Source organism: Hibiscus syriacus, unplaced genomic scaffold (assembly GCF_006381635.1).
Source record: "Hibiscus syriacus cultivar Baekdansim isolate YM2019G1 unplaced genomic scaffold, ASM638163v2 tig00112289_pilon, whole genome shotgun sequence".
In the NCBI taxonomy this organism is placed as follows: domain Eukaryota; kingdom Viridiplantae; phylum Streptophyta; class Magnoliopsida; order Malvales; family Malvaceae; genus Hibiscus; species Hibiscus syriacus.
In genome coordinates this window covers 2,106,530-2,131,895 of record NW_024063295.1, presented here as the reverse complement: position 1 = coordinate 2,131,895, position 25,366 = coordinate 2,106,530, and the positions used below count along the sequence as shown (strand labels likewise).

The 25,366-nt window shown below is 35.2% G+C and overlaps 1 protein-coding gene and 2 pseudogenes across 1 annotated transcript; all 3 read left to right on the top strand.

Moving 5' to 3' along the window:
* The first annotated feature begins 3,912 nt into the window (after positions 1–3,912).
* Positions 3,913–15,594, top strand: LOC120177476 (protein S-acyltransferase 24-like). Its single transcript, XM_039183611.1, has 13 exons — positions 3,913–4,521; positions 4,823–4,963; positions 10,762–10,874; positions 11,322–11,401; positions 11,543–11,706; positions 12,304–12,442; positions 12,546–12,645; positions 13,338–13,395; positions 13,544–13,621; positions 13,715–13,813; positions 14,124–14,202; positions 14,301–14,449; positions 14,962–15,594. Exons 1-13 carry the CDS (start codon positions 4,219–4,221, stop codon positions 15,448–15,450), a joined length of 1,992 nt encoding a protein of 663 aa, XP_039039542.1. The 5' UTR covers positions 3,913–4,218; the 3' UTR covers positions 15,451–15,594.
* Positions 15,595–16,058: 464 nt separating this feature from the next.
* Positions 16,059–18,532, top strand: LOC120177444 (annotated as a pseudogene).
* A 5,366-nt stretch (positions 18,533–23,898) lies between these two features.
* LOC120177522 lies at positions 23,899–24,857 on the top strand (annotated as a pseudogene).
* The last annotated feature ends 509 nt before the right edge of the window (positions 24,858–25,366 follow it).

The window sequence follows — 25,366 nt, the reverse complement described above, 5'->3', positions numbered from 1 at the left end:
AACTCTAGGAATGGAGATAATCCTTCTTACCTTAGAAAATTTATTCAAGAATTATAATTCCACTAATTTTTCTCATTTGCTAAGTCACTATTGAGGAAGATGATGGAAAAATAATAAGAAAAAGAAGAAGACAATGGAAATGGTGAAGAATAAGATATTCTTGCATGTTAGATCTCTCATTCTTAATGGTTTTTAGTTTTAAAAATCTTTTTAGGGTTAATTACATGTTTAAGTCTTCCATAATTTTCCTACATTCAAAAATCTCATTTTTATCATTATTTAGGCTCAATTCAAGCCTAAACCACTCCATACATGGTCCAATACTTCCCTTAAGGCTATTAGGTTTATCCAAACCCATCTCGAGTTAACCTGAACTACTATCTTGGGAATCGAGGTATTACATGTTGTAACTATGATAGAAAATATTATACATTTATCTAGTATCACGTCTGTAGCATCACACTTCTCGCGAGCTCTTATAACATATTGTCTAGAGGCCACTTGCGTCCTAACACCAACCACTCATTTATTTGTCCCTCTACTATGTTGTTTAGATTCAACACTTCCACCTTTAGAGGACCCTCAGCCTCATTAAACAGTTTGTTGAACGTTTGATTCGTTTATAGGCCTATATGACGTCACATTTAACAAGGCGATAATGCATTTAAGTTTACACTAAGGGGTAAGGTGTAACTGTCAGAGTGTGTGAAGGGTATCTTTGAGCTATTGGTCGTCTACTACGGGGTCGTCATCCCTAGAACCATAAAAATCAGTTGTATTATACCTCATAACCTCTCTATTGGGGACTCCTAGGGTAATACAACGAGCTGATCTAGATGTGCTGGTGGGGTAAATGGCACAACTGATGCCCTAGGAATTACCCGATAATCTGTCTGAGAGTTGAGGTCAAATTTCTAAAGAAGGTTACCTCATCGATATTCGCATCTCTAGAGACCTCTAACTCAAAATTCAGGACAAAATTATCACTGGTGTTACCCACTAAGGAGGCATGAATCTCATCCCTATCATCCTAACTATGAGCTGAGTTGTTGGCCATGGGGTTTTTTTTTCTGAAATAGATAGAGGAGAGAGGTTATTATCATCATTCTAGATATTAAAGTACTCTTGACACTCTAGAGACATGTACACACATAGACACTTAATGACTCTAACTTGTGGATCCTAGGAACAACTGAACCAGACGCTTTGATACTAATAAATGTAATACTTTAATCCAATCCGACCCAAAGACCTATCAACTAAAGTATTACACGGGACCACCTGAGTGACTACCCTAAAAATTTTTTTTAAAAAATTAAAAACATTCAATTAAAATAGTATTCATGAAATCACATAATAAATCATAAATAGTTAAGTTGTAAAAGTGGGGAGCTCTCAAAACACATCCCAGAATATTACATTTCAAATTCTTAAAAATAAAATTATGATTTAATACAAGAAAGTCTATGAATGATACAAGCCCAAGACTCAAGACATACTATGATGTCTCGACTATCTCAAACGTTGTCTGACTATAAGCTTATCAAGAAGTTTCCTAAGAACCTACGCATGGAAACATATCCGATAGTTGAGCTCACAAGCTTAGTGTCACACTGATAATTATACTATAATATATGAATTCACTACATAAGTATGTTATTAGGCATAGGTATGAGATTACAACACTAACATGTAAAATTGGGGTTGCCATCATAGTATGGTTTGAGGGTTCTATATCCCGATCACTAACTCCTTAGAGTCTTAGGGCATCTACGCCCAACTAGCAACTGAAGTGCCTTGGCCCTAGTTGAGATATATCTGGATAATCTAAATATGCAAGACGATCATCATACTACTAAAGTAACTACAATATCCCGTTGTTCCCCGAGCATCGCACAATGGCTAGTTTTATGTCGTCTTAATTCATATAGTTTCTAACTATAGTTGTATTTTTTAGCTATTTTCACTTGTAGTTTTATTTAGGAATATTTTGGCATAATTAGACCCCCTTTTCCAACGTCTTGATTCAAATTAGGTTTCTTATCCAATTCAGTATGTTGGTACCAATATTAAGCCCTTTAGTATCATTATTGACCCTTGAGTATCGGTACTCACCCTGGGCACCAATACCAAAACTGGCTACTAGAATCTGAGAAAATTAGACTATATCGATACCCTTAAATATAGTATTGATACTTCTGAACATCAATATCATCTTGAGTATTGATACCAAAATTAGATTAAGTGTTTTGAAAATTAGTTCAGTATTGGTACCCTTACTTAAGGAATCAATACCCTTTATATAGTATCGATACTCCCTTGATTACCGATACCAAAATAGGTTACTAGAATTTGAAAACTGAACATGGTACTGATATCCCACAATTGAGTATCGATACCCAACGCACAATATCGATACCTAATGAACAGGTATCGGTACTTCTAGCCAAAAACCCCTTATTTTAGGATATCTAAAAAAATATCGGTATTGTTCATATAATACCATACCTAAGCCTAAAAATGTTCTATTTTTAGCAGAAAAATGCAAGCCAACTTTCTATGAAAGCTCTACTAAGGTACCCAACTGTTATTTAAGTCTTATGTATATTAAGAGGGGTTATTATAGGCCAATATTAATGCTGAAAATAACATAAACTGATATTTACCATGGATGTACTTACATGCTTCATAAACTCATGCAACCCAACCAAACACATCTAATGATCTACAGGTGGTAAAGATGAGTTAGAAATGTGTTAACAGTTAAGACTCGCCAAGTGTTACCTTCTATTTTCACATGCTTTTGGAGATTTCTCAACTTCTCTAACTAAACAAGGAAAAAAACGTGAGTTACTAGTTTGCTTGGGAATTAGGAAGATTCTTAAAGCCTAAATCCCCAAAAAATGAGTTGGTTTTTCAAGGGTTTCCAAAACCTTTCTAAACCTCCACTTATGACCACCATGACCAAAACTTGATTTTACGGGTTTAAATGAAACTCTTTAGATGTAGTTACAACTCTTACCTTGTGGATTTCGGGATAAACTTGTAAGGTGCCAAAGTTACCACATTAATTAGTTTAAACTTAAAGAAGAGATGAAAAGAAGAGAGGTAAAAGACAAAGAAGAGTGAGGAAAAAGAGGGAGCTTCTTGCGTGAAAATTTCCAGTTAATGAGTTTCATCCTTTTAAAGTAAAAATGGTATATTATTAACTTTGGTTTCAACTTAAAATTGCCCTTTTTATCTCGAATTAGGCCCAATCCTACTCAAATTTGGGTCAAGGCTTCCCACAAGGCAAATGAACTTATTTTAAACACTATCAGTTTAGCATTAAACTACTAACCTCGGGTTTGGGGAGTTATATTATATTTGATCTCGTTTTGATCACTTGTTATTAAAATAATAATGGTGATGCTGACGTGTCACCATCAAAGAAGAATCTACATAGGAACTAGAAGGGGATGTTGCCCCTCCTAGAGGCCAAAACTTTTGGTATAATGACATTTTTGGTTCTTTTTAGTTAGAATATTAGTTGGCATTTGTCCTCAATTTTTAGATTTAAATACTTAATAGATTCTTGTTCTTTTGATATAAAATAATCTTACCACCTCAACATTTGATCCTAGCTTTGTCCCTGATCACCATAATTTAATGCTACGTCGCCATTGAACAAAATTATCACACCAACGTTTTATTTATTTTATAATAGTGGATTATCAAAATAGAACTAAAATGTAACATTGGGTATGATTTTAAAAAATAGTTAGGTGACCTAAACAAAAACATATGAATAGATGGATGACTATATATGTAGTTTATCCAAATAATAAATAAATAAAGGGAGCGATAGGAGTAAATAGGTAAAATTGACGGGGTCAATAAGCAAAAAGATTAGAAAAACACAATGGGCAATGAATTTCTGTGTTTTTGTGTGAAATCGAGTTCAATTAATTCCTACGAATAATCGCTCTGGCTTTCGATTTGGTGTCGGCCTTTCGGTCAAAACGGAAAGGACGCCAAAGCGCGATGATCACCCTTCGCCCTGCTTTCCTCGAAAAACCCTAAGCGACCCCACATTTCTTTTTATGTTCCCAATTTTTTTTTAAAAAAAAACATTTTTTATTCAGATACTAAGTCAACCGGAGATAAATTGAAAAAGAGAGAGGATATTTTGTCTTTTAGGCCTTTTTTTGTGTATTTTGATTGTTGGGTTTTTGAGAGATGTCGTCGGAGATCGAGGTTGTTGAAGAGGTTCAACCCTTCAAGCAATCGGATGGCGTTGTAGCTAATGGTAATGGATATTGCGGGGGAGGGAACAACAATGGTGTTGTTGGTGGTTCCGTTGATGATGAGAGCCAGAGGAACGATGTTTACACGGCTGCTGCTTTTGGGGATTTAGAGAAGCTCCGAAGGTTGGTTGAGTACGAGGGTCGCTCCCTTTCCGAGCCCGATGGCCTTGGGTACTACGCCCTCCAATGGGCTGCTTTGAATAATAGAACTGCTGTTGCACAGTACATCATCCAGGTTTTTTCTAATCGTTTCCTTTTGGGGCTATTTTGATGTATTTTCGAAATTACCTTAATTGCTAGAATTAGCAGATTTCAGAGCTGGCTTTATTTGGTATCTGGTTTTATGGGATTCCTAATCTTATAAAGGTATGCTTAATTGGGTTTAACTGGATTTTGGGAATACATGCTTTGAGTTTTGGAAATGATTCTTGAAAGAGCTTGAATTTTAAGATTTATTCGTATCATGTTGGTGTTGAACTATGACTGGATGAAATTCGGATGAAGTGACTAGTATTTGGATTGTATGTATTTGTTAGCATGGTGGAGATATACATGCCGCAGATCACAATGGGCAAACGGCCTTGCACTGGAGTGCGGTTCGAGGTGCGATACAAGTTGCTGATATTTTACTCCAAGAGGGTGCTCGGGTGCATGCTGCTGATATCTATGGCTACCAGGTGAAATTATATGGTTCCCAACAATATGGATTTGCGGGATCAGTGACGTAAATAAATGTTTAAACAAACAAGCTCTTTTAGACTATCTTCTCTGCATGAAGTTGGTTTTATATAGTTATATCTGCGTAAGCATCATTCATTTATGAGCATTAGAAACTCAGCAATATATGGTTTCCTTTATATCATATTGATACTTTGAGGCCTAAAGACAGTTGAAGTCATATGCTTTCATTTTTACTCTGCCGTGCTATCCTATTAACTACCCCTTCCCTTACTTTTCTCCTAGTATCATCTCAATCAGATGCAATTTTATGCAGTTGTTCTTCACTGTTGTTGCTGATACAATTCTTTTTTCCCTTTGTTTTTCTGTCTTGAAGTCTAGAGCACAAGTGTGAGTTTCTACTTCTTAATTTACTGCTCAAACTTATGCTTACACTTAGTGTTTCTACAAGTTCATTTCAGGATAATAATTGACCAGGTATACTTTTATGATATGGGTAAGAAGAAAAACAACAATAATCAAAAGAAATAAGGTTGGAAAAATGAGTACAGAAGAAGATGGAACTCAAGAAAAACTTATGGTTAAAGGAAATCTCCAGTTTTCTTTTAATTCAAAGAAAATAATAATGATAAGTTGTGGTTGTCATATTTTTATAGCTTATTTATACTAGGGTTACAAAGCTAATTTAATCCTAGCCATATATCCAAAACATAAGGAAAACTTATAATCTTAGTCATCCAAAATATCTTTAATATTTAATGACTTTGATGAGAAAACTTTCACGACTTCAATATAAATTTCGGGATCAACTCATTGTGGCCCTTCTTCTGCAATTGAAGTACTTTCAATAGTTGGTTTGCCCAACTATTTCACCAAAAATCTCCTATATTGATTACCCTTTCTAGGCCTCACTTCTTTAACGTCCAATACATCTTCAATAACCTCAGTCTTCACTTTAGTAGTTGTTTCACTTGATCGATTTAAAATTCAGAAACATACCAATTGAAACCCTTAAAATGATACAAGTTTGAAACATTAAAAATTAGGTCCTGGGTTTTCAAAAGTGTGCCTAGGTGCGCTTAAGGCTCCGGACGCAGGTAGGCGCAGAGAAAATCGCCTCCAGAGAGGTGAGCGCGGCGTAATACCAGAAGTCCTCCCAGGTGCCAGGCGCAGGTAGGCGCGGATAAAATCGCCTCCATAGAGGTAGGCACGCGCTTAAGGAGTCTTCTCTTTGCGCCTAGGCTCTAGGGACCTTTTGCGTCTCAATGTGCCTTTAAAAACTAAGATTAGGTCGATATGCAAATCTTTTATGTAACTCGATCACAAGCACTAAAGCTTATTCTTTGACACCTTATACCTCCCAAACTTGTTGCAAGTGAGATAAGTGCTCCTCGTTGCTTTTATTGCAAACCAATATATCGTTAAAATAAAAGAATTCAAAAACACCTTAAGTACCTCATTCATGACCTGCATAAAGTGTTTAGCGCATTTGAAAGGCCAAATGACATCATTAACCACTCATAAAGACCATCAAGAGTCTTGAATGTTGTCCTCAATTCATCTCCACCTCTCAACCTGATTTTGTGGTATTCATCTTTCAAGTTAATCTTTGAAAATACCTTAGAACCAGCCAATTGATCAAGCATATCATTCAATTGTGGGATGGGAAACATATTTGATGGTATTTGTTAATCACACGACTGTCCACACTCATCCTCCAACAACGATCCTTCTTTGGAGTAACACTAGAAGTGGACACGCGATTAAACTTTCATGAACTAAACCCTTAACCAACAACTCTTCTACTTGCATTTACATTTCATCAGTGTTTAAAAAGGCGCAATTGAGGTGCGCCTAGGCGAGACGAGGGTGAAGCATCTAATTAGGTTTAGGTGAGGGGATTTCAATGAAGCACAGAAAGGCGTCGCCTTTTCAAAAAAAATTGTCTTTTTTTTATTATGTTTTACATACTTATATATCAACAACAAAAAAGATGTAAAAATGAAATGTCAGTGAAGAAAAGAGTAAAACGTGGTGGGGGTGATTAGAAAAGAGAGTTTCATGGGAGATGTATGAAAATTTGGCGTGAAATGCAGATAAAGGGGGTGCTTTACCTTATATAATTATTGTTTGTCTTGAAGTTTGAAAGAGAGGAACAAAGGGGATGAATAGAGGCCATTTTTGAAAGAGAGGCATACATGCACGAATTGATAATCGAGGGAGGAAAAGATAAGCTTAAGTAAGTTTTGTTGCATAGTGAGGGTTCTTGAGCAGTATGTTTAGCACATGATGAAAGTTGAATACATGAGAAAGAAAGAAAAGCTTGGAAACACAATTTAGAAATACGAAAATGGAGGATTAGGATGGATATAGGAGGTGTTTAGGGTGTTGGTGGTGTTAACAAGGAGGAAGACACATTTGTTGAGAGGTGTGAGGTGGAGGGACAAGAAGGAGACAAGTAAGAAGTCGATGCCAACACATTATTAGACTTCTATTTATTGTTTCAGTTTCTTTTTGTGGAATTGTGGACCAAGGAAGAAGGGGGGTTTTGCTTGGGTTCTCAAGGTTGAATGATTGATGGAACAAAAGTGATGCTCAATACATAAAATGCTTATAATGAATACTATTTGGTATTTATATTGCATGAATTGTTCTTTTTATTTGATTATACAACTGGAAAAAACTTGTATAACTTTTATTTTTAAAAAGTGCGCCTCACTTCAATAAGGCGCGTGCCTTGCACCCTGTGCCTTGGCTATAAAACCCCTGTCGCCTTAGTGTGCCTTGTGCCCTTTTTAACTCTGTATTTCAATACACTGAACTGGTGGCTTTTGATAAGTTAGCAAATTTGGTAAAGAGGCACTCGATACCAGATCAATACTTCTCATGGGTGGCAAGCCTTAGGGCATAGCACTGCTAACTAACTCAACAAATTCCCTCATCAAATAATGAATTTATGGTAGTTGTTTAGATCTTTCAATGTTATCACTAGTCACAATTTTACTCATCAGAGCACACACTAGATTTTATTTTTCACATTCAAGCTCAAATTGTTTAGTTGATAAAAATCCACAAAGTTTGCTACTTTTAGAAGTATTAGCAACTCCCTTTCACATCTTTTAAGTTAACATACTTTGTAAGCATGAGGATGCTTTTATGTATGCAGTTTTAGCGTCTCTATTGCCTCTTTTGAAATAACATTTTCCATGCTACCACCATCAATAACAAAGTCACAAACCTTCTCACCACAATGCACTTTAGGAAGGAAAATGCTACGTTGCCTCCAATCCTCTTGTTCACCTTCAGTTGATGTTGTTAACGCTCTACTACAATAATATTCTCTTGCTATTCCATCTCGATCAAAGTCATCCTTTATTTAGGACATGAACAAGAACTATGGTTTTTTTAATTGCAAGTAAAATAACAAATTTTAGAGTTGCTATCAGCCACATGATTGCCTTTGAAGGTTGTCTGTTTTGTTTTAGCACCTCGAACAACTTGGACCCCTCTTTGTACTACAATTCTTCCTAACACAAGCTTTCTTGCACCATATCGTCAAACAAACCTTTAAGCCATTAAACCATGTTGTTTAGGTTGAATAATTAAACCACTCCCATCTCATCCCTGATAGAATGATTTAATCTTGCTAGATAACGAGATGTCATTTGTTCATTACTCATTCAACCCAACTAGAATAGAAAGATTGTTAAAATCAAAGGTGTACTCGTCCACTTACAATCCTTTTTGCCGTAATGAGTTGAACTTCTCATATAACTCCACTGCATAATCAACAGGTAGGAATTGTTTATGCAATTTTGCCTTCATGTGTTTCCATGTGCTAATTTTTGGCTTATCTTGGTGTACACGTTCTTCAGCTCTTTTCTACCATTGAAATATAATATCTTTCAATTTTAGCTTCACAAACACCACCTTCCTAGCCTCTACCATAGGTTTCCACTCAATATTATTCTTCAAACTAGCTTAACAATCCAAATAATCTTCTGCATGCATCGTAATGTGAAATAATTGGCAGCTAGAATGGAGTTAAAGAGAAGGGGGGTTACATTGGAGGATGTTCTATGTCCGTTATGTTTCAATCAGGAAGAAACCGTCAAATTATAGAATATATTTTTCAGGTTATGGGACATCTCATCAGTTCTGCCTAAAGATCCACCTTCCCTGCTTAGTTCATGGTCTGATCTAAGGGCAGATTCTACAATTTGGAAGTTTATCCCAGGAGTTGTTTTGTAGTCAATATGGAAGGCTAGGAATTCAGTGGTTTTTGATAATTGGAAACTCGACAGATCTTCTCTATTCTTCATTTCTAGATTCAAATTGGCTAAATGGTTTCTTGCTAAGTATCCGCATGTCATTATTCAGGTTGACTCACTAGTTGGGGACTCTTGCAGACAAGCTTCATAGTCCTACCTTTAAGAGAAAGAATGTTCAGAGTTGGCTTCCTCCTCCAGCACATTTTTTCAAATTTAATGTTAATGGGGCGGTAAGAGGTGACGGACTGGTGGGTGGAATCGGAGGCATTTTAAAAGACTTGAATATCTAAACTTTAGGGTCTTTCTCGAATGGTGTTGGCCCAGGTCCTCCTCCTTTGGCTGAGTTGAAAGCCATTGAGAAAGGCATTGATTTTTTTCTTTCATCTTCTTAGGCTGCGAAGGGAAGATTGATTATAGAGAGTGACTGCAAATCTGTTGTGGAATGGATTTTGTTGCCGACTTCTGCACCTTTTTTTAGTACTTTGGTTGGGGAAATTGTATCCCTAGTTTCTGCTAGGGAGATCATTGTTAGACTGATTCCTAGGGGTTGTAATTGTGAGGCAGATACTTTGGCTAAACAGGGGATTGACTGAATTTTTGGTGTTTTTTAAGATGTTTTTATAGGGTTTTGTTGTTTTATTGTTGTTTAAGGTGTATTGCTTTACCCTGATGTATTAGTTTGAATTATTAATAAATTGAGGCACTCTTTTACTCCTTCCGCTAGTTGCCTCTGTTCATGAGCCAACTATGAGGGAGGTTTTTAATGAGGCCTTCTACTTCTATAAAAAAAGTAATGTGAAATAAGTATTAATTTGTATCTTGTGCCTACCGCTACTCTAGTTTGCCACTTGTCGCATGATTTACGGGTTCAACATCATGGAAGGGGCTTACTTCGTCTCCTGATTTACTGTTTGACTACCTTTTGGTATTTTCAAACTGATTGTGGACACCTTTCAGAATATCCATCTGAGCTTTCACTGTATCTATCGCGGCCTATCATGAATTGCATGTGATAGTTCTATCACACGTTGAATTGCAGCCAAATCTGTATTTTGACCTTGATTTCCTCTTGGCTGGCCTCTACCGTGTCCAATCATGGCTTCAAAATGAATCTTACTTTAAACCCTATATCTAATGAGGCTCCGATTACCCTTATTGATGTAGGTAAGAAGAAAAACAACAATAATCAAAAGAAATAATGTTGAACATACTAGTAGGAAAGGTGAAACTAAAAAAAAAGGGTTAAATGAAACTTTTAGTTTTTTTTTTAAATTCAAAGAAAATAATAATAAGTTGTGGTCATAATATTTGTACAGCTTATTTATACTAGAGTTAAAAACTTAATTTAATCTTAGCCTTAGAAATAAAATAAAAAGGAAACTTATAATACTAGCCACCCAAATTATCTCTAATATTTAGTAAAACTAAAATAAATAAATATTATAATAATATTAGCTTCTGCATCAATTTAAGCTTTTACTTGAACCCCCATATGGATGCATAATTATTTTATGTATTTGATGCAGGTAACACATGTTGCTACCCAATATGGTCAGACTGCCTTTCTTTATCATATTGTTTGTAAATGGAATGCTGACCCTGATGCTCCTGATTATAGTGGGAGAAGTCCTTTGCACTGGTATGTAAGAATTTCATTTACCTTACTCTTATTCACTTGAATGTTCCAAGATAAGTCTGCATTTTGTGTTTGCTTATTTTTGAGGTTTTAGCATTAGCTTCACATTTTTACCTTCAACTATTTGTCATTCAAATTATTTTAGAACCAAACGATAATTTTAATAGCAAAAACGTTGTCTAATGCATATTCTGGTACCACTACTTTTGAAGGGAACCCCATATTTCTGTTAGTTTATTTGCATTCTTTTTAGTGAAAAAGTTTTAAGATTTGTGTTCAAGTTTTTAAGTGAAATCTCTTCTTGAGACTCTTACATTCAACTAGTTTGCTTAAACATTGTAATTATTTTGTTCATTTGTTTCCTAAAGATTGCTTTATTGTAAAATGAAGTTTATAAGAATCAGATCTGTTATTTTTATTCTAATTTCCTTGCAATGTGGATAATACTAGGGCCGCTTACAAAGGTTTTGCTGATTGCATACGTCTTCTTTTATTTCTCGATTCTGATAGTGGACGTCAAGACAAAGAGGGTAATTTTCTTCTCTTAGATTTAGAGTGTCATTTCTAGGGAATTTCATCTGGTTCATCTAGTATAGACGATATTTACCTGTGAAATGTTTAATTGCATGCATAATTTTGCTTGTCTAACCATGTTTCATCTTTTACATCAGGTTGCACTCCTCTCCATTGGGCGGCTATTAAGGGTAATCTAGAAGCTTGCACAGTCTTAGTACAGGCTGGCAAGATGGAGGACTTGATGGTCACTGATAATTCTTGCCTTACACCTGCACAACTTGCTTCTGAAAAAGGCCACAGACAAGTTGCTTTTTTCCTTGTAGGTTCAATAGCATTTAACTTGGTCAATGATTATTCTTTGGTGAATAATTTTTTATATATATTTATTTGTTTTTGTTTTCAATATTATACAGTTCAAGCTCTTTATTTTAGAGATAGCCGATGAATGCCTTGGGCTAAATGAAAAATGTTTTTTCTTCCTATTTTGTCCTGCATTAAGATTGTTAAACTACTGATAAGAATACAAATAAAATGCACGTGGATTCAAACATTAAATAAAAGGTTAAAAATGTATTTTTTTTATTTATTGAAAACATATTGAAATAGTTAAAGCCTGATGTATTTGCAAATCAAACATTTTAATGGTGTTTTTGTTGTAGGATAGACCATCCTTTTATAAATTTAGAATGTTCTCAAAATTTGTGACTTTTCTATGAGAAATATTTAGGATAACAGTATAATTGATTTTTGCTTGTCTAGTTAGCTTCTGCTAAGTAGCTGGAAAATTTTCAGAAGTGTCTATTTATCTCCTAGATTTTATTCTATTTTAATGGTTAAGATGATGTAATATTCTTATTGTAACATCAGCTGAGTAACTGAGTTATCTCCCCACCTATTTATGCACCTGTTTCTGCAGGGTAATGCTAGAAGGCTGCTTGAAAAGAGATGTGATAGGAACAGCCGCCTTGGACGCCTTTCAAAATTAAGCCTTGCACAGGTTCTTTGGTTTATTATCTTGGTACTGCTGGTGACCTATACTAAATCTGTCATAACGGGTGTGTCTCTTGTTCTCTTCCTGAAAGTTAATTGTGTGATACCTTTGTGGAGTACTATATCTGTCTCTTTATTATCAATTTATTTAGACATTCTTTGCTGCAGCGTCAAATCTGCCAAGGCCGACAGCTGGTTTTGGCCTTCTGGCATGGATGGGTGTTTTCCTATCATCTGCTGGTTTGGTTTTGTTTTATAGGTGTAGCAGGTATACATTTTGTCATGGGTTTATTATTATTCAGATAGTCGGTTAGGTCTGTGCCACTGAATACATCTGTATGGACAATTGCAAGCTGTCTATTTATCAAGTTTGTTAGCCCCATTTTCCATTTTTGGGAAAATTCAAGAGTATAGCAGCTATCAACAAATTTTTTTGGAATCATAATGAACGGATTTTCTGTAACATTTGATTAGTTTTCTTTTCTGTTTGCAGAAACAATTTTAAGGACAGAAATATGGCTTTGATACCTTTAATGTTTGTATTTTCTTGTGGTAGTTTCAACTATCTAGCCAATAGATCTTTGATGTTTTTTTATGTTTATTTATGTTAGAAGGTGGGGAATCTTCTTTTGAAGGAGTTGGAAAGGGGTGGTGTACAGTGGTAGTGAGTTATTGTACTCTTCAAGAGAGAGCATACTGAAATGTACTCAAATATTTTCAATGGCAGTGTCTATGAATCTTTAACTTAAAACAAGACATTTTCTAAATTGAAGTATATTTTGTAATTTTTTCTTGTTTTCCAGTTCAAATCGTGTAGTTCTCTATATGAGAAGTGGGATGAGTGTATATTATCCCTAGTTCTGCTCTAGGCAGGATATAAATTTCTGTTGCATGCATTTGCTAGTAATAAGATTTGTTGAAGAGTGTACTTATCTATATCCTTTTCAAATTTCTTTGCAGCAAGGATCCAGGTTATATCAAGATGAAAGCTCTTGATCCTCAAAATATGAGAGACTGTGTGCGTTGTTTTTTCTCATAAAGCCTAACTGATTTTTGTTTGATTTGTCTTAGTTTTCCTGAAGTGTTATTTGCTGTCGATCCCTTATCCCCCCCTGATTGGTGTAGTTGCTCACCATATAGCATATGTATCCTGTTTGTTCTGCCAGGAACCCTTATTGAAGATTGAAATAAATAATCCTATTTTGCTAGCTGGAAATTGGTCTCAGCTTTGTGCAACATGCAAGGTGCTCACCTAATCTAGCTGATATTGCCTATTTGTTACCCATTTTATAATCTGTTTATTCTTATTGTTTAACCATTTTATTTTATATCATCAGATCGTCAGGCCTCTTCGTGCAAAACACTGCTCCACTTGTGATCGCTGCGTTGAACAATTTGACCATCATTGCCCGTGGGTATCAAATTGTATTGGCAAGGTGCTTGTTTCTGAAGGGTTACATGTTAACCTTTTTTTTTTAATGTTATTATTTAAATGTTTCATTTCATTTGTAACATTACATGTTTATCATCATGTACTTCGAATATACAATCAAATTAAGGGCCTTGAATGCTTTTATACATTACTTTGCTTTTTGAAAATGTAGACAAATATGAGTGATGTGTCTTTGCTTGTTGATTACAGTTATATTGATAGGTCAATTTCCTATGTGGAAAGAGAATAATATTGAATTATTTGATGAGTGTGTGTGGTATCTGTTGATTAACTATGTGTATCTTGTCATGCAGAGAAACAAATGGGATTTTTTTCTTTTCCTCGTTTTAGAAGTTTCAGCAATGTTGATTACTGGTGGAGTGGCAGTTACAAGTATGTGGTTTAATCAGTTCCAAGTTCAAACTATATTCCAATGTTAGCAAACTTCTTTGCACCCTGAATGTCTTGCAAATGTGTTTCGCAATGTACAGGAATTGTGACAGATCCTCTGGCTCCTCCTCAATTTTTTCCATGGGTTAACCATGCTTGTACTCATCATATCGGTGCTATATCATTTTTGATGGTTGATTTTTTCCTCTTCTTTGGTGTGGCAGCTTTAACTGTTGTACAAGCTTCTCAGGTACCGCTTTAGATTTTTGTAATCTGGAGTTGTATTTGTTCTTTTCGGGTCACTTCTTTATTGTTGTGACCCAGGCCATAACAGAAAATTTTGTGTGCTTCACCAATGCACTTACCCTCTTGGCTACTTTGATGCACTGTTAAGTTTTTGTGGGTATATAACCGTATGAATTTAACAACCACCACATATTATTACTGCAATGATTTGCAGTTTCGAGGCAGCCTTCATGTGATATTTTTCTTGACACAACATTTTCCGGGACTTGATCGGGACTTTTGTCGTTAGCCCAGATTTGCTCAGTTTCATATGCATGCTTTTATGGTTTTCTCATGTCACCGCAAGCTTCTCTTTCTTTTGGGGAAAAATTTGGTGTTTGTAGTATCTGGTACGGTGCATATGGTTAATGTTTGCACATATAGCTCATATGCATGGAAAATGAATGATTTCAAAAACCAGAGAGTAAGAAGTATCAGTTTTTGGTCGGATACTCACTCTTTCTTTTCTTGCTACAGATAGCTCGCAATATAACAACAAATGAAATGGCAAATGTGATGCGCTATAGCTACCTCAGAGGTGCTAGTGGCCGTTTTAGAAACCCGTATGATCACGGATGCCGTAAGAACTGCTCAGATTTCCTGATCAATGGCTACAATGAAGATGTGCAGATTAGTGAGGAACCAACACAATCTGAAGCTATTGGGATGGTACAGATGGTGAGGGATTTGAGTTTGGAAAATGGTGATACGCAAACACCAGTGAACGAAAACGGCCATATCGCTATAAATGTGAGCTCTAGCGATGTCAATGAACATCATCACGGACACAGCCACAGACATAGCCACAACCACCACCACGGCCACAGTCATGGCCACGGCAATGTTCTGTCTTCTCAGTGCAACCATAGTAAGCCTAGCAGCAAGCCGAAAAACGCGAGTGTGCCATTGGGGTTGGGACTTGGACTTGGACGTGGACGTAGCAGTAGCCGTTCGGTGGCATCATGATATTCATATATTGACCCGTTCAAGTAACACTGACATGCATTGTATTATAAGTATACGTCCTTAAGAGCTCCGCATTTTTTTTATGCTGGAAAGAAGGAATCTGTAATTAATTTGGGGGATTAAATAAATCCAAGGTTTTCCGGATGGCAGACAATTGGTAGAAAATGAGATTGCATTGCCATCAATGCATAACATATATTATCCTTGAAAAGAACAAGAAAATCATAATTTTCATCTTATTAGCATATAATAAGGCATTAAAATAGAGAATTTCATTTATTTGTTACTTGTCTTCTTTCTGTTCTTTGTAACTTACATTATCGTACTTTCTATTAAATTTGTTGCTTTCATTTGCTCTTGTTTGATTTTGATGAATCTATGATGGTTTATGTTTTTACCTAAAGGAATGTTTAGGAGCCAATGCAAGTATTGGCATATACTGTGCTTGGGATGAAACTGCTATCCTTTAATTTATATATAATATAAATGCTACATAACCCTAGTGAGAGTGATGGATGGTGACTTGCTGTTAACGTTATGGTTTTGTATTTGTAGTCCGGTTTGAAAAGCCGACTCTGTAATGCTGTTGCTTCTTGTCCAGCCGTGTTGGAAGGTTAAGCAGTATTTGGACTTCAGAGTTCGGATCATGTTTGATGGTTTTAAAATGGGGAGTAAATTGGTTTTTCTTCTTTCATGACAATTATCGATAATTTATCAGACTTAGTCTAATCGAGGGAGTGTGTTCAAGGAAGAGAGACCAACAGGTTGTTGAAGATGGAATGAGAAGAGGAGTGTCTGGAAGGTATAGCAAAAGTGGTAGTTCAAAGTGGCTTCTAACCTCCTTTTTGCGACCCAAGGCAGTGCATCAGCCCGGAGTGGTCATTTGTCCATCCCTCATCGAATTATGCATTGATAAAATATGCAAAGTATGTCTGTCACATATATATTTGGCATGGGAATTCTGGGTTTTTCTTTCTCCTCTCTGAAATTGTATACTTTTTCTATCGCGGGACATCAACCAATATAGTTCATTTACAATGCTGCCAAAGGATACAAGTCAACAAATTTTCAACAAATTGGTTTTTTCCCATCTTCTTACAGATGTGATACTTCGAAAGTTTTGTGATTGTGCTCCAGAGGTAATTTTTCCCTAGCTGGGTTAAAAATGGACCACCATTAAATTAATTGTTTCTTTTAATTACCGTCTTCATAGAGAATCGTATTTACTTGGGTTTCATCTTGTGTTGACAGGATGTTTGGTTGGATGAATATCCTGGAGTACAGGATAGTTGGATGGATGTCATCTCTTCACAAGGGACATCATTACTTTCTGTTGATCTTTCTGGTTCTGATGTGACAGATATTGGCTTGGGTCTGAGTGCTCAAGTCTCCAAGCCACTTTTAACAATTGTGAAAATATTTCAGAAATTGGACTGAAGCATATTAATGGTAATGTTCTATTTCTTTCTTTACATTGATGTTACCATAGGGCAGTTCCTGGCATTTTTCTATATTATACCTTGACATAATACTTATAAGGAATTACAAATCTTCTGTAAGTAAATATCAAATGTTTTTCTCCTTTCATCTATTCTGTAGTGGATGAATTATACTGAAAAGTTGGGGTAGTTTCTTTTTTTCAAGCTTTTGTTTTTGGGATTTAGTGCTGCTTCTTATTTAATAAATTCATAATATTTCATGGGAAGAAAAAAAAGGAAAAAGCCTGGAATAAAAAGATGGCATGTTTTGAAACCGTTAAGTAGGAAGTATCTATTAAATGTCTTGGCATTAGAAGAAATTCCATAAAACTGTCAAGTGACCCTCGGTACAGACATGTTATTTCTATATGATCTATGTTATGAATATTATAATAAATTTTATATAGTGGTGCTTTTCTGTGGTTAGGATATCAATTCTTTAGTTCTTTGGATTGGCTTCTTATTTGAGATTATTTCTGTGCTGGTCTTAGGCATTATGTCCCTCGACCTTTTAGGTCTAACAAATTTGACATCCTTGAGCTTTAAAAAGAGTGCGGCCATTACGGCTGAAGGGATGCTTGTCTTTTCCAACTTAATTAACTTGGAAAAGCTGGACCTGGAGGGGTGCACAGGGATTCATGGTGGATTTGTACATATTAAAGGTCTGTTGAGAATGAATCCTTATGAGACCTTAGAAAGCTTGGGTTCTATGGAACTGTAGAACTTGCCCCTTCAAAGGGAGCACTGTTTCATGTATATTTTAATTGATATTTTTACATTACGGAGAACAACCTGAGAAAATCGAAATACACCCTTATGATGTTTATATATCGATCGTATATTGGGGAGAATGAGGGGTCCAATCTCATGATGCATTAAAATATGACCATTATGTACTATAAGATAGAGAGTCAACTAGTTATATGAATTACAGAAGTTTTAGTGTGAGTTCCTATGTCATCCAGTTATTGCAACATCTTCTCCAGAAATTATTTTCTCAGAAGCTGTCATTTTTACCCTTTTTACAGGTTTATCCAAACTTGAGTCTCTTAATATCAGATGCTGTAAATGTATTACTGATTTGGACTTGAAGGCTATTTCGGGTAATTTTGGACATTTTTTCAAGCTAACAAAGAGTAGTACAATTTTGGTTGTGGCTTTATGTTTTTCTTTTATCCCAGGACTTAACAATCTGAAGGAGCTGCAAATATCAAAAAGTAATATCACGGATTCTGGGCTGTCTTATTTGGGAGGTATTTATCTGCCTTCTCTTTTGCATGGCAGACACAAACTGTTGTCATTTGTGTTATGAAAAGGACTCCTTTTTTTTCCCAAGTTTTAATTTATTATTAACTTATTATTATTATTATTATTAGTAACAAAGTTTTATTATACATTTTTGTAGGCCAAAAATCGAGACTCAAAAACAAGCCCACATCAATTACACCAAAGCCCAATACATTTGTCCAGCAACCCAAGATACAAGCCCAACAGTCCATTCATTGACAAATGAAGAAACCTTAACTGCTCCTTCATCTAGCGTCTCCAGCTTCTCAACCGTAGGATCTGGTGACGATCTGACGACTAGATTTCATCCAGAATGAAAGCTTACGGTTAAACCCTAATGCATCTTAGCCAGCAACTGTCGACCGAAGATAAATATGGATTGTCCAATTGGCGCGTAAGGTACGCGCACTCAACCCCTTTAATATCCTCGTCCTGTGAGCCACCATCGGAGCTCCATACTGCCACCGTCGTCAGCAACAGACCCAAACAGTGACAGAAAACCACTAAGTCAGTCGAAAATCTCACTAAATCCCAAAACCCCATTAAAAAAATCCTAAATCCCGATAAATCCGAGAAAATAATGCCCCTATCAATAGGTCTCATGATTTCCACCCAATAAGTAACAATAAATCATCATGCAAGCGATATTTCAAGGGGAAGAAACATTTAAACCAAAAGGAAAGAGAGATTCAAACAAAAAAAAAACCCACTTTCAGACCAAACAATAGAAAGAAAAAAACCGAAAAAGAAAAAGAAAAAGAGAAGAGAGAACTAAAAATCCTTACCCAAAAAGAGTGTCGACCACTACTTCGTTGGACCCAGGCCTCTATCATCGAATGTAAAGGTCTTACCTTTAGGGGCTTGTTTCTTTTTGGGTTTTTGAGTGGAGGATAGGATTCTAGGGTTTGTAATATGGGGCTTTCGGGGTCCTTTAGGGAGTCAAGACGAGAGAAAAAAGAGGGGACGATGTTGTTTTCCCTTTAATCGTCGTCGGTTTATGGTGGTCGTTCTTTTGTTTTTCCCCACGACAGGGAAACAAGGAAGGGGGAAGAGAGAGTTAAGAGCTTTTGCTATCTCTCTCTCTCTCTCTCCCTCTCCCTTGAAACATAAAGAAAAGGGAACAAATGAGGGAGATGGTCGGGTTTAGGTATTGTTTTAGCCATATACATGGTATATGAAACGATGTCGCCCTGGTTAAATTATGTTTTGGGGCCTTCGAGATTTGTAAACTTTTATTTTAGCCATTATATGTAAAGGAATCCTTTCATATTTAGACTCGCATTTATTAAACTTGTATTTTGGTCACCTTGTTGTTTATTATATATTTTTGCTAGTATTAGACACTGCGCTCTTTATTTTTGAAATTTATATTTTGATCACTATCTTCGTTTTTTGAGGTTAAATTTTATATCATGCATGTTTGTTTTCCCTTCATTCCTTTTTAGTCTTTTATTTTACTGTACGAAAATGGTAATTTATGCACCAGTTCCTTAAGGTTATCCTTGCATGCAGTTTTAGTCCATGTTTAGATCTAGTTTAGTCTATTTACATATTTAGACCATGTTATTTAGGTTTGTTTTAGACCTCTTTTAAAGTTATACATCTATTGTTTTGATCCTTATAATATTCTATTTTTTGGACCTTTTTTATGCCATATGTATACATCTATAAACGCTTTAATTCACTTGATATTGATAATTTCCTTTTTATATATATGCACTCAAAATTATTTTCAAGAACATTGGTCGTAGAATGGGCATGAAATGCACTACTTTACAGAAATGTTGTGATTCAAAATGACATTCAAACGAAACGTGAATTCAAAATAAACCGAGTATGCTTTTTATAAAAGTAAAATTAATTAATTTGTTAGACTCTAATTTAAATATTAACATATGTGTTTCTAAAATAATAATATTTTTGTAATTATTGGTATCCTATTTCAATTCTATTATGGATTTTAAATCAAGGTGGAATATTCTTTCGTATTCAAGAAATAGAAGAGATAATATTCCCATCGGAGGATGCACAAATCTCGATATTTCTTTTCGAATAAAAGAATTTTTCCTAATAAATAATTTGAAACAAATTATTCAATATTTAATAAAAGGATCACACTTTAAATATTGATTCGAATTTACGATGTCCACCATTACGACAACGTGTATGCGACTAAGTACCAATTATTGGGCGTTTTGGGGGTGCTAACCCTCCCCCACGCGTAATCGAGTATTGAATCCCTAAAATGAATCTTTGACAAACATAGACCAATTTTTGTCTAAAAAATGAATTTTCTTAAAATTGTTTTAAAAGACGTTTTCATGTATTCGACATACTTAATCCAAAGGTCGATGGCGACTCCTATTCAAATTAATTCAAAATCCAAATTTTCTTAATAAAGTCATAATTGTTTTTTAAAATACCAAATTTTTCGAAAATGGTTATGACAACTTGGCGACTCCACTAGGAATACTTTAGAGAGTCAGACTGTAAGTCATTTATACATTGTCGAAGTGGTGGAAATTATGAGTTTGAGTCTATAATTAGCTTACGATCCATTTATTGAAGTTTTTTATACTTTCTTTATTGTTTAAATGGTCATACTAATGTTTTAATTTATGTTTTCAACTTTGTTAAAGTTTCTACTGAGACTTTTCGATTTTTTTAAGTCAAAGGTTTGTATGTTCCTCCTCACATACCTCACATACATTTTCATTACATAAGCTCTTTATCCGAGCTTCGTCCCAAGTAAGTAGGGATGAACGCTTTGCTCTCGTAAGAATTTATTCTTCGTATGAGCCTTAGTAAATAACCTCTGGGGTACACATGCCTTATACATTGGTAAGGATTTATTCCTTGTATGGGTATAAGGAAGTGAACCCCCACGAATTGAACTTGATCCGTTTAAGCCTATAATGGATGAGGATTGAGGGCTTAGCAGCTGAAGGGGGTACCCACATCAAGGACAATTCGAGTATACTTTCCTCATAGAGTCGAAACCATGCATATAGTGAACCATAGATTGGTCACCCTAAGTAGAGCCCTACAGAACCTCTGTTTGTTAGTAGGTACCAAAGTAAGTGTACACAAAGGAGGAATAACTCTAAACCTTTACATTTTGCTTTAAATTCATAAAATATATTTCTTTTCAAATGAAAGCCTTGAACTAGATACCATAAAGTTAGGATCAATTTCTTGAAATAAAAGCATGTCGGGTAGAAAGCATGTCTAGGTAGGATTGTTATTTAATAAAGGCATGCTCGGGTAGATACCATGATGGGGTAGGTGTTATATTCATCTCTGAATAACACTTTTATTTGTATCAATTATCTTACATGTACTAACTCATTTTTTATTTTTGTGTTATTTTTCATCCTTTTGCATTGCTTTTCATTGTCATAACATAATGCAAAAATGTTGATTCATAAAGGGATATTTAAGTGAAAATTTTTACAAAGAGAAAAATATTTTCAATTAAGTAGTCGCGTACATAGACATGCACCGAGGGCTAAATAAAGTTCAGATAGTACAAGAAGGAGACTTCCTTGAAGATCATGCAACATTCAAGAATGGGAAAATGAACCATTGATCCGAGAAGTAATTCAGTAGTAGAGTTTTATTCCATCGCTAATCACCAAGGAGTGACACATGACTTCAACACTGTATGAGCATTAACTGAGATAAGTTATAGAGCGCTTGAGGGGTATAATTTTCAAGGACGAAGCTGCGAGATGAAGCATTTACCCATTTGAGACCCAGTGTCTAGTAAAAAACATGTATGTAAAATGGACTATCTTGTAATGTGAAGACTTTTAATTCTAATGAAAATTGTTCTATGATATTCATCTTTGGAATCAACACCTTCATTGTATTTGCATTTTCATTTTTGCATTCGCACTTTTACATTTTTATATTTGCATTTTTTTACAGTATGTATTCGCATTTTGTTTGTTTCAAATCTTTCTAAACATATTCAATAATGAAAATTTGGGAATAATTTGTGGAGTATTCCATGATAGAATTTCTAAAAAACAAATTAGAGTCAACTTGGTCTTCCTAGAAAAAGATAGGAGCCATGAATGAGATATTAGCACGTGTTGAAAGAATTGAGAAACTCTAATAAGATCTTGTTAGAACTCATCAAGGAATGAATGATCAAGTAAATAAGTTTCAGGATGAGACAAGAGAGCAGATGTCTAAATTGATGCATATGGTGACTGTCTGAAAAATAATCTACTAATCACTGCATCAATTATTCCTCAAAAACTCAGCTAAGGTTGTCATCCTCAAAGAAAATCATTTTGGATCCAAATTCAGGTCCAATTTTCAACCAGGGAAGAAAGAGTAAACAATAAAGAAGAAGAGAATAAGGTCAATCTTTTTGGGCATATAAAGAACACTTTCCAATTTGGAAAAGTTAATGTTGGACCACATTTGGTGGAAACAACTGATGTAAAAGAAAAGTTAAAGGATCAAGAGCTTCATATCACAATGATGCTTGAAGATGCTGAGGTTCGAAAATTTGCACTAAAATATGACCATGTTTCCCTGAAAAAACTGAACAAGTGGACTACAGAGGATCTCCTTGTAGTTTTTAGATGAAATTTAGAGTAATACTTGGAATTAACTCTTATGTTTTTCCCCCACAAGCATTAATAAATCTTTTGTGAAAGCATTCTATGTTAATTCTACTTTTTATGCAGTCGAAGATGTTTTCCTTCATTTCTCAAGTGGAAATCATTTTATACATTTTCATATTCTTTATCATTCATTACATTCTTTTATTTCATTTTTCACATTTTTATTACTTCATTCATTCCATACAATGTCTATCACTCTTCCGAATGTATATATTCATTCTAATTTTTTTTACATGTGCCCTAATCATTAACAACATGAATGTTTCTGAACTTTAATCACGAGATAAATTTTGAACAGCCTATGTTTAGTAGAAATCTATGAAAATTATTGAGGTTGGTGCAAAAGGAATGTGAATAGATCTTATATCATCATAAAGAAATCGAGTTTTTGAATGAGTAAATGAAGAAGAGATAATAGAGAATACTATATATGATTATCAACCATCGTAACATACAATTATGTTATTCTAGTGATTTTCCATGCATTAATGTTGGTAAGTCAAAGCATCCCACTCATATTCCCATTGAGCTTTGCTCTTTGGTATCCTTGCAACATGCTATACAAAAGCTCTGAACACCATGCAAAGAGCTTCCCTGATTGAAAAATCTATGAAAAAGCCACAAGAAAGGATGAATGAGTTGTCAAATGTTTTACGAACCAGCAATTATATCGCTAAACCAATGTTGTGATCATATGGTGTTTCTATAAATTCTAATTTCACCCAAGTTTAAGGTCATTTTCTACAACCCCAAAGTTAAGAGTGGACAATGGTGAAGATTTCATTCCAAAGAATGGGCATTGGAATTTTAACAACAATAAACTAGTGGAGCCAACTAAAATTGAACGATGGGTTATTGTTAACTTCTCGGAATTATGTGATATAAATATCCTTGTTCGGGATCTAATTGGATGTATAGACATTAAATAAATTCGAATAGACCCTCCATTCGATGTGCTTCAAGAGCCGAATCAGGATAAACGATGCTATTCTGTTGTAAGGGTTGAGAAAATGTTCGAGGATATCCAATCTAAACTACCTGAAGCTCCATAGTTCCTTATCTACCTTTTGCCTTATATGAAGAATTATGATTTTTATGGTCCATGTAAGAAGAAGAATCTTGTGGAGTTTGGCATAGTTACGCAGTGCATGTCACCTACTAGGTTCAATGATCAGTACCTTACAAATCTGCTTCAAAAAATCAATGCAAAGCTTGAAGGGTGGAATTCGATGTTAGCAACTAAGAAAACACCTTCAATTCTAGTTTATTTCTAAGGTTCCAACCATTATCCTTGGCATGGATGTGTCTCATGACTCTCCTGGGCAGTTTGATATTCATCAATTGTTGTGGTGGTCAGCTCCATACAGTAGCCTTTGATTTCTTTCTACAGGGCATTTTTGCGGACACAGTCACCCAAGCTTGAAATGATAAATTCTCTATTCAAACGAGTGTCTGGCAAAGAGGATGAAGGTATCATTAGAGAAGCTCTCCTTGATTTCTACACAAGTTCAAAGAAGATGAAGTATGATCGAATAATCATATTCAGGGATAGGGTCAGCGAGTCTCAATTTAATCAGGTTTTGAACAAAGAATTGGATCAAGTAATAGAGGTTTGCAAGTTCCTCAATGAGATCTGGGGCACAAAGTTTGTGGTGATTATTGCACAGAAAAACCATCACACCAAGTTTTTCCAACAGGGATCTCCGGACAATGTGCAACCTGGAAATGTGACTGACTGAAGTGTTGGCTTTTTAGCTGATGATCTACAGGAACTTGTCAATTCTCTGTCCTATGTGTATCAAAGGAGCACCACCTCCATCTCTATTATTGCTCTTATTTGCTACGCCCACTTGGCGGCTTGGAGTTGGGATAATTTATGAAGTTTGAGGATGCTTCTGAGACATCGTCGAGTCATGATGGTGTTACTACTCTCAGAGCCATTGTCATCCCTCAACTTCCTAGATTGAATGAAAACGTGAACAACTCTATGTTCTTTTGTTGAGAAAAAACCACCTTTAAACTATCATTTTGCATATGCTTTTGCATTTAGCCAACTTAAGACTTATTTAAGTTGTCTTCAAAGTATACATGTTTTGGACCTTTTTAGGGTTTTGCTAATATTTTGAATGGTTATTGACTAGCCATAGCCCTCTTATCCAGTAGCTTATTTTTGGCTTGTTCACCAGTTAAAATGGTTATCCTTTACTCTTTTGCTAAAAAAAGAAAAAAAGAAAAAAAGAAAAAAGAAAAAAGAAAAGAGAAAAAAGAAAAAAGAAAAGAGAAAAGAGAAAAGAGAAAAGAGAAAAGAGAAAATAGAAAAAAAGAAAATTAAAAGGAGGGTTAAAGACGAGAATCCACAAATGTCGTCTTGAAACCAAATGAAGGATTTGAGTTGAAAACCTAAAAGGGTGGCTCAAATGTATTTTGATATTAGACATCATACAAGTAAAACCCTCTCAAGTTTCTAGTACTTTGGGGTGAGTTTCAAGCCCATAAACATTTTGGCAATTT